Source organism: Pezoporus flaviventris, unplaced genomic scaffold (genome assembly GCF_033815535.1).
Source record: "Pezoporus flaviventris isolate CSIRO_AGI_PZ_B2104156 unplaced genomic scaffold, CSIRO_AGI_Pfla_v1 ptg000006l, whole genome shotgun sequence".
Classification (NCBI taxonomy): Eukaryota; Metazoa; Chordata; class Aves; order Psittaciformes; family Psittacidae; genus Pezoporus; species Pezoporus flaviventris.
This window is the reverse complement of record NW_026892554.1, coordinates 11,029,099-11,039,327: the sequence shown is the minus strand read 5'-3', so window position 1 is coordinate 11,039,327 and position 10,229 is coordinate 11,029,099. Positions and strand designations below refer to the sequence as shown.

At 39.2% G+C, this 10,229-nt stretch overlaps 1 protein-coding gene across 1 annotated transcript; it reads left to right on the top strand.

The window, feature by feature from the left end:
- AFG2B (AFG2 AAA ATPase homolog B) lies at positions 1–8,530 on the top strand. Its single transcript, XM_061446895.1, has 8 exons — positions 1–1,184; positions 2,208–2,393; positions 3,755–3,913; positions 5,161–5,370; positions 5,753–5,980; positions 6,587–6,721; positions 7,379–7,504; positions 8,189–8,530. The coding sequence occupies exons 1-8, from the start codon at positions 108–110 to the stop codon at positions 8,339–8,341; spliced, it is 2,274 nt and encodes a 757-aa protein (XP_061302879.1). The 5' UTR covers positions 1–107; the 3' UTR covers positions 8,342–8,530.
- Positions 8,531–10,229: the final 1,699 nt, after the last annotated feature.

The following is a 10,229-nucleotide window of genomic DNA, read 5'->3' as shown; positions in this document are numbered from 1 at the left end:
GGCGGAGCGTGAGGCCCGCGGCCCGGCGGGGTGAGAAAGGAGCTGGACGGGCTCGCTCAGAGCAGGGGTTGCTCTCTCTCGGGGAGAGAGCGGCGTGCAAGCCCGTGATGGAGAGGGCAGCCTTAAAGCTGCTCCTCCTGGACCCGGGAGACGAAGGCACGCAGAGATGTAGGGTAGGGCCCTCCACACTGTCCTTCCTGGGAGCCAGGATCGGCGCTCCGCTGAGGATCTCCCTTCCTACGGGTTGCTGCTTGTGCACGGTGTGGCCCAGGCACGACTTGGCGGACGGGTACCTGCAGGTTGATCTGACCTGCAGCACCGCCGGTGTAACGGCAAGGGACGTGACGGGCCTTACGCTGAATGTGGGCCAGCTGCAGCTCCTGGCGTACCGCCGGCTAACAAAGGCGGCGGTGAGAGTGGTCCTTAAGAGTGCTGCGCTGAAAAAGTCGACTTCCAGAGCAGTGTTGCAGGAGACAATCAGAGAACTGCTAAGAAATATTTATGTTTCACTTCATTATGTTGTTACTGTTGCCCCAAATCTCGAAAATCCTGTCATGTATATTGAAATACTGTCTGTAGACCCTTTGGTGGATGAAGCTGGATTGATAACCCCCCAGACAAGTGTAAAGATTAAGGAGGTGATCACTTATGAGTGGTACAGACATCTATCAGAAGACACTGCAAAAACTTCAGTTGCAGGACTAGATGATGTGGGAAAGTCTTTGAAAGAAATTATTGATCTGCCTTTCCGCTTTCCAAAGACATTTAAGAAGCTAGGGCTTTCTGTCCCTAATGGAGTGCTGTTAATAGGGCCCCCGGGTGTAGGGAAGACCCTTATGGTAAAGGCAGTAGCCAAAGAACTGGGTGCATATCTGTTGTGCACCAGTGGTCTAGACATCTATGGTTCAAGACCGGGAGAAAGTGAAGAGAATTTACGAAGAGCCTTTGAAAAGGCCAGAGAAATGGCATACGAAGGCCCAACCATCCTCTTTATTGATGAAATTGATTCTTTATGCCCAAAGCGAGGAAGGTCAAACAATGCTCCTGAAGATCGTATTGTTGCTCAGTTACTAACACTGCTGGATGGTGTTGGTAGTGAGGGTAAAATAGTCATTATAGCAGCTACAAACAGGCCTGATGCCTTGGACCCTGCACTGAGAAGACCTGGGAGATTTGACAGAGAGGTAAGCAAGCCTTGTGATTCATATGCTCCTTCTTTCCTTTTTGAGGTTGTGCAGGGGCAAGTTAATAAGGTAATTTTTAAATTTTTTTAATGTCTGCTGGTCAGGTTTCATAGTGGGATTCTACAGGCTTGAGATAGGCCTTGTTTGTTTAGTTTGCTGCAGCTTGGGTAAGGTAGAAAGCACATTTTACTGAGGCTGGGAGTTCCAAATACTTGGAAATGGACAAGGGGAGCCTTTATGCTTCTTCCTGATGAAGTCATGAACCTCTTCTTGAGGGTTTCCTTTTGCTTACAGATGCTTAGCATTACAGACTTAGATTTTTCTCATTTAAATCCCAGATTAAAGATTTATACATCTCTCTTTAAAAGTTTGTCGTGACAGAGAACTAGTAACCCATTGTGTCAAAAAGTCTATTCAGATTTCAGTAATAGAGACTCTATCTACTCTGGAAAACTTCTAATATTCTAAAGAAGAAAGAACACTTGCAGTTACACAATACACGATACTTTTGCTTATGTTGTTTCTTTTGGTTGCACTCCTGGGTCATCCAGTTTAGTGAAGTTCTTTAATGCTTTCACAAGTATGATTTTCATTCTTAAGACATATTTTATGGTGGTATTTTACCAGGTTTTTAATGTATGAATGTTTATCTGTGGGGTTTTTTTTTATTAATCTAATTCAGTTCTTGTGTCACAAGGAAAATTATTTCGATGTTATATTTTACAATAAAATTGCATTCAATTAGGGCTTGATATACACTAGCTGACAGTGTCTTATGAACAACTGCTTATGCAAACACTGTTCACCTGGAAAGTAAGTGTAAATGAAGAGTATTTTAAGTATTTGTCATTTGTATAGTGCTGGTAATGTTTCCTATAAAACTCTTTTAGTTGCAATGTAAGTATGTATAAATCTTAAGTAAGCAGTGTAAAGCAGAGACCAAGCTGCTTGCCTGTTTCTAGAAAATAAGAGGAATACAGCAAAATACCTACTTAAAATTTGTGTTTACTATATTTGATTTAGGTTGTTATTGGAACCCCAACACTTACACAAAGAAGATCCATCCTGCAGTTGCTTACATCTGATATGCCAATTTCTACAGATGTTGATTTGGTTAAACTGGCAGAAATGACAACTGGGTATGTTGGAGCTGACCTTACAGCACTCTGCAGAGAAGCTGCCATGCAGGCTGTGTTCCACAGCTCTTTGGTATGGTTGCATATTAGTCAAGAAGAATATCATTAATACTCAGCCTTACTTGGAAAGCTCAGCAAGTTGAAGAACTCACAAATTAAAGTACTGAAATTAAAACACTGAAAATACCAGCTGTCTTATAAATGTAAATATGCTGGTCCTTTCAGCTCTCACCTGGAAATACTGCTTTATCCTTTCTGGTTGAAAAGCTTTGCTGAAATTTTTTATCCTTATCTTTTTAGGATTGTGCAGAGATTTTAGTCTTTGGCAAACTGAATTATTATGTCCACCAAAGCGCTCTTTTGAAGCTGTTGGTGATTTAGAGTTCTATTTAGTAATAACTGCAAATTAAAGTTAGGTTGACACATAAATATAACTGCTAGTGATAATATCTGTTATCATTTGTGTTGTAGAGTCGGGTATAACACTGTTGTAGACACAAGGTATACAGCTGCCCAGTGTGCATAAATTTAATTTCTTAGCAATTCTCCAATTCCATATCTATATAAAGTTCTTAATACTCATTTAATCTGACTTTTACAGGAACTGAAATATACCAATTCCATATCTATATAAAGTTCTTAATACTCTTTTTATTTATCTGACTTTTACAAGAAATAAATATACCACAGATATGTAGGTTTTAATCTGGAATGGCTTGGTGGAAATTTAATGTGTATTTGCAAAATTACCAGAGTCAGAGCATCTACAGAGAATCTGTACAGAGAATTTTCCTACCCCTGTCTTCACTCAGGGATAGGAAAAAAGAGAGCATCATATTTCTAAAAGTTCCATCTCGTCCAGATACCTTACGAATACTGAAAATAATAAAATAATTTGAGCCTGCTATCCCAAAAAGATGTAGATGGACAAATGAAAATAAGTAGATGACCTATTTGCCTTGAGGACTGCAAGCACTTTTGTAAAATGCTTCTTAGTTCTGTTACTGCATCTGTTGTTTCATAATGGTATTTTATAGCCTGCTTGAGATAATGCCTTACTTTCTGTGGTAAAAATGGATGTTAGAACATTTTTGTATTCAAGACAGTCTAGGATTTGGTATATAGTAACTCTGAAACTAGCAACCACTTGACTTAGCAGATCACCGTCTAATGGAGCTGTAATTTAGGGAACAGTAGTTTTTTCTAAAACATTAATTTCTGTTAATTTATTTTTTTTTCCTGTGTAAAAACTTGCCACTAAAGAGACTATTTCGTGTTACAGCTTTGTGTCTGCAGTGCTTAAGCTTGTTAGGGCGAGAATTTGTTGTTTTGTTAGTTGCATTTGGCCTTCTGTGAAGTATTTTGCATATTAATGCAGCATTGTAAGTTACTGTGTAAAAATATTGTTAATATGCTTTATCTGTATTTTTTCAGGATTCAGCGAAACCAGTGATTAACATGGCAGATTTCCAAGAAGCTTTTAAAAAAACTCAGCCATCCTCTTTTCGAAGTGCAATTGGACTAACAGAGTGTAAACCTGTCACTTGGGAGCAAATTGGTGGGCTTGAAGATGTGAAATTAAAGTTAAAACAGGTAATGGATAAGACAAATCCAACTAGTTTCTAATAGCCATGTCCTGCAAGATGTTGTGTATGCTACATGATGGAAACTAATTGTCTTTCAAATTACCTTATTACATATTGTATTTCATAGAATCACAGAATTATTTAGGTTGGAAGGGACCTTAAATATCATCTAGTTCCAATTCCCTGCTATGGGCAGGGCCACCATGCACTACACGATGTTGCTCAAAGCCCTGTCCAAACTGGCCTTGAACTCATCTGGGGTTGAGGCAGCCACAACTTCCCTGGGCAACCTGTTCCAGTGCCTCACCACCCTCACAGTAAAGAATATCTTCCTAATATCTAAACTAAATCTCTCTTTTAGTTTAAAACCATTACCCCTTGTCCTATCCCTACATGTCTTTGTAAGAAGTCCCTCACCACATTCTTTGCAGGCCCCCTTTAGGTACTGGAAGGCTGTTATAAGATCTCCCTGGAGCCTTCTCATCTTCAGGCTGAACAAGTCCAACTCTCTCAGCCTGTTTTCATAGGAGAGGTGCTTCAGCTCTCAGCATCTCAAGGCCTCCTCTGGACTCATTCAAGCAGACCCATGTCCCTCTTTGTGCTGGGTGCCCCAGAGCTGAACACAGTACTCCAGGAGACTGGAGATCAGGAGAGGTCTCACCAGAGTGAAGTAGAGAGGGAGAATCATCTCCCTTGACCTGCTGGTCACACTCCTTTTGATGCAACCCAGTTGGTTTCTGGGCTGCAAGCACACTCATGTTGAGCTTGTCAACCAACACCCGCAGCTCCTCCTCAAGACTGCTCTCAGTCCATTCTCTGCTTAGCCTGTATTTGTGCTTGGGATTGCCCCGACCCATTTATTTTAAGACATTTTTTTATACTTCATTAAGGTATTGCAGTGTTTGTTAGAACTCTTCTAACAAGGTGTTACTCCCAACTGTAGTATCATGGGGAAATAAGCATGGGTTTGAGTAACTGAAAAACGCTTGACTTGTATCCAGAGAACTTGTCCATTCCTGAATGTGTAGTCAGAGACAGCTTTTGTCTGTCATCTCTCAATAACTGCCGTTTGTTCTGTTTGAGAGGACACTTTAAGAAGGGAGCACTATATGAAGAAAGACCAAGCTAGTATTCTTTGATTTCAAATTAATTTTTCTACCAAAGAAAGGAAATAATATGCTCTGCAGTGTTACTGATTGCCTAGGAATTCTAGTTCTGTTACTAAGAATGTCATAACTTTTTATGTATTGACAGAGCATTGAGTGGCCTATGAAATTTCCTCAGGCATTTGCTAGGATGGGGCTGTCTCATCCAAAGGGTATTCTTCTCTATGGGCCATCAGGGTGTGCCAAAACCACGTTGGTGAAGGCTCTGGCCACAAGTTGTCACTGTTCCTTTCTCTCTGTAAGTGGTGCTGACCTCTTCTCACCTTACGTTGGAGATTCAGAGAAGATTTTGTCTCAGGTACAGTTTTTTGATTTGTATAAGGCCTGTAGGTTATTTTTTGCTTCATTTTTGTATGGTCTAAATTTTTTTACTGAAAATACTATAGTTAAAGCTCTCATCTGATTGTTAAATAAGATATCTTTCAGATGTATATAAACTGAGACTCTAGCCCTAAAATTATACAAGTTTTAAACTTTGAATGTATTTCTACCCTTTTGTTTTCAGTTCATTTAAGAATCTAAGTAAGACCTTGCCTATTGTAAATGTAAGCCAGAACAGCTCCTGTGAATCTTTGAGTGTATCCTTAAATGAAATACAGAGTATGTGTAAACAGGTGTTTTCTCCTTACCTGACAGAATGTATGCACTGCTGTTTTACTTTATTAATATTTTTAAAAAAGGTTTTTAGCCAAGCAAGAGCAAATGCTCCAGCAATAGTATTCCTAGATGAGATTGACTCTATCTTGGGATCTCGGTCACACTGCAAAACTAGCCATGGTGTCTCAGAGCGGGTTCTTTCTGTTCTTCTCAATGAGTTGGATGGTATTGGGCTGAAAGTCACAGAAAGAAGAGGAAGAAAACTGCAGCTTGAGGGTCAATATCAAGAACAAAGTGAAGAGGAAAGAAAGGTATTTATGTTCCCTTTTCCGTATAGGAAGGATGATAAATGCTGTCCAGTTGTTCCAAAAATTTTTGCTGTTGAATCACACTTTTTTACCTTAAACCTCAAGCTTAAAAATATGCAAGATGCTCTTTTATTCTGTCATAACTTCTAAAACATACTGTATGTAGACTGCTAACTTTTTACATACTCTGTTCTTCAATGAGACTTTGAATAAAATACACAAGCTAAAGAGCATTACTAGTTGGTCTTCATCTTCTATCACAAAAATCCTCTTGCTTGACAGTAAGGTAATTTTTTAGATTGTGTTATTTTTACTATTATACAGGTTCCTTCCTGGACTTACTTTTTACCCCTACTTTATTTGCAGTGCTTTCTCATACATAGTTTATACAAAACCAATACATACATGTCCTTGTCACTTAATCTGGCCCCCACCAAGGCAGTTTTTTACCTGAAGAAAAATAAAATACTAATATTGAAAGGAAAGTAACTACATGTAAAGAGACATCATCTTTTTGTTCTTCCCCTTTCCTTGTTAGTAGTTAGATATTACCTAAAGATAACTAGTATCTTAACCATTTTGCACTAATGTGTTTATATCATCTCTTAGCTAGAGTTTCATGAAAGTTTGAACAAGGATTTCATGGTAGTTGCTGCAACAAATAGACCAGATATGTTGGATGATGCCTTACTGCGTCCTGGAAGGCTAGACAAGGTCATCTATATTCCACCTCCGGATCTGAAGGTGATGTATTGCAAAGCCATATGTGGATTTAAATGGAGAGGTATTGATTGCCAGCACACTGTAAGAGCAAATGGGGACATATTCCTGTAATAAATATATTTAACAACTGATGGATGATTCATTAAACTTCAGGTACAGTGAAGAATCTTAAAGAGGAATAATTGCATTTATGATTTAAACACCAGTAATATTTGACCTGGTGTATGTAGCTATACTATCACATACAGAAAACAGACAAAATCTGGTAGAATTCTGTATTTACAAAATCAAGCTGCAGTTTATAAAGTACTGTAACAAGTTGTCTGTCCTTGCTTCAAATCATTCTTTTGCCCTGCTCCCAAAAGTAGTGTAGCTATTTGTTGTGAGCTTCCCAAAAAAAAATGTTGAGCCAAAGCAGACCAAAAATGGACTCCTTAGTCTGAAATACTGTGTATTCATGAAGTCATGGGTAATTGCGAATAACAGGCTTTAATATGTGAGATAATACTCTTATGGTTATTGTTATCTCCATTAATAGCATTTTATTCACTCTTCCACCAAAACTGAAGTAGTTCTGGTACTCTTCTCAATTTTCATTTGTTCTGATTTCTAATTTGGCACTGCTTTGGAGAGCAATTCTTGGTTTGGTTTTGTTGTATAAAATGCACCATCCTACAGGGAAGGCTTTCCATTTTGAAAATCTGCACAGAAAAAATTCCATTAGATACTGATGTGTCGTTACAAGACGTGGCAGTTCTGACAGACTTCTTCTCTGGAGCTGATATTGAAAATCTGTGCAAGGAGGTAAGAAATATTCATGGTTGAATGAATCTGTTGACATAAACTGTAAATTAAACCTTTCAATGAAAAAAGAGAGGTAGCTCATAGATGTTATCAAGCCATCTGTATATGGATTCTTTCACAGTTTGTAATGAAAATACAAAGAGAAGGAATAAAGCTGAAGAACCTAATAAGGGTTAATTCTTTAAATAAAAAAGCCAAATAAGAATAAAGGCTTTCTGTGATAATTTACTCGAAGTTAAAGACCTGTAGTACCCTTTATGTCACATGGCCCATTGTAATCCAAACTCGCATCTAGATGAAGTGTAATCTGTGTGCTGCAAGCAACTTTAGCATTTTTAACTGAAATTAGTACCTGCTGTCAAGGCTAGAGAGAAAAAAAATGAGAAGATAAATCTTGTAAGTATTTGAGCTGAGTTGCATAAAAGACAAAAGACTGGGAGGAAAATCCAGCAACTCAAGTTATCAAAGATATTGTCTAATCCAGACAAAAAAATGGAAAGAGTTGCAGTGATTTTATTTGATGTTGTATCTATTGTTCAATAACCATAAACTATATGATACTGCTTTCAGATGCTTTACCTGAAATTTTGTTTGATGTAAAATATTTTAGACTACTTACAATAATTTCTTTGCCAGTTAAAACATGATAAGCATTTTAAATTGTTCCTTTTTTTTCTTTTAAAGGCTGCTTTGTTGGCGTTGCAAGAGAATGGACTTGAAGTGACTGCTGTAAAACACGAGCATTTTGTAAAATCATTGAGGACTGTAAAACCATCCTTAAACATGAAAGACTTGGAATTTTATGAAAAAATCTATACTCGAGAATTAGCCTCCTGAAACAAAAAGGAGTGATGTAGCATAGGTATTCTTAAATACATCACAAAGATTTTGCAGTGGCTTACATCTTTTCTGCTTTTTAATACTGTACTTTTTTTGTACTTTTGTACTGTAGTTTTCAGTGTGTAAAATTTCACTTGAGAAAAATCTGTGGTTTCAGTAATGGAGAATAAATGAAAATCTTGTTTCCTTCAGCTAGGTTTCCATCTAGAAACAAGTAATTGAGATTCTTAGATAAAGCACACTGTGGAACAGCTTACTGCTACTGAAGATTTCCTAATTCTCAGTGCAAGCACCGGCATAATAATATTTAATTTAAAATATGTTGTGAAGTTCCTAAAGGAGAATGAGAAAAGCTTTCAGACTGTTAAACAGGAGGAAGTAAGTCCCATACTATGGAAAATGTCAGGTGTTCTATATGTGTGTATCTACAGACTTGCTTTATGACAAGCAGATTCCAAAACACAGTGATGGTGAAAAGGCTGTCAGTGCTTAATACCTTGTAGGTTTAGAGTCTGGGTTTTGTGGAATAATTTTAGATCAGTTACTGATTGCTATACAAACAGTTGGATTGAGTAAGCAGTCTGAGTTACTAAGTCTGTAATTAAGCTATAATAATTTCTTCTTCAGAGAAGGAAGTTTGCTGTAAAACTCTTCCTGCAGAATTCTTTTCCTCACCCAATCATTCTTTGTCAATATATTTTTACAGGTCATCTTCTAAAATAAGTAGATATATCAAGGGAAATTGTTATTGTATGTATGTAAAGATGCATTTTAACTTACCAGGTAGGAAGCTTTTAAATCCTTGTCCCCATGAAAATGTTTGTGAACAACTCCCTTGTCAAAGATAATTTATTATTTCAGCTGAGGTTCGTAAGTAATTAACCCATTAACAAGGATTTCTTTCTCAAAACATGGGCACCAGGGACACACTACAGTGCAGTTTACAGTGAGATGGATCACAAAAGGAAGTTCCAAGGCAGTTAGCGACTGTGGAGGGCAGAAGGGGGAGTAGCCATTGTAATTTAGGAAAGGGTTCAGATATAAATGACTGTCCTACAGCTTGGTGGCTTTGATCACCGTTTTCTGAGGCGGGACCATCCTGCTGCTTTATTGCTGGTAACAAGTAGGCCAGTGCCAATGAACTTCCCAGACACCCAAAGGTTTCTTGACAGCAATGCTGGAGATAAAGTATGAAAACCTTCAAGGTACCTCTGGTTTGCTTTCCAGTTCTTAAGAGTGTTGCTTTAGAATAGACAGACCTGGATGTTGTGAGGACAGCAAACTGGTGTCAGCTTCTGTCAGACATGCTGACTTCTGTACTCACTCCCTAGAAGCACCAGTGGAACAAATTGTGCCCTACTGTGTTTCTTTCTTGCTACGGGGAGCCAGCAGTGTATGCAGTAAGGGAAACCTCTCCTTCGTTTTAATGCTTTACAGTGGGCAAGAGGGAAAGGGAGAAGCTGGTTTACAGGAGTTGTCTGCAGGCACCACGCACCTCCAGCCTGCCCCTGGTGGGAGTTCTCAGCCTGGGGTATTGGGAAGGTAGGAGCTGTGTAACCCAATAGAGAGGTTGTGCCCTGGACTTGGCTTAAGCTGCCTTCGCAGAAAGAGGGACATCAGTCTCCTGTTCGGGTTACTGAACGCATCTTGCCAAGGCCTTTGCCTGTGCCTTTGCCTCGATACGTTGTTCTTTAGGCAGCTACCTGGATAAAGGGACAAACAAGAAGATGGACGAATGGAGAAGGGAAGTTGAGTAATGCCACAGCAGGGAGCGGAGGAGCTGCGGGACAAAGCCTCCCTGCGGAGGGCTGGAACGTCGCGGGGCGGCGCTGCTCGCGAGCGGCCGTTGGGAGGCGCCCTGCCTGCGGGGTGCTGCGCGGCGGGC

Coding starts and splice junctions, on each gene's coding strand:
- AFG2B (XM_061446895.1), top strand. CDS start 108: ATGGAGAGGGCAGCCTTAAAGCTGCTCCTCCTGGACCCGGGAGACGAA. Junction 2,394..3,754: donor CTGTGTTCCACAGCTCTTTG/GTATGGTTGCAT, acceptor GTATTTTTTCAG/GATTCAGCGAAACCAGTGAT. Junction 5,981..6,586: donor AAAGTGAAGAGGAAAGAAAG/GTATTTATGTTC, acceptor ATCATCTCTTAG/CTAGAGTTTCATGAAAGTTT.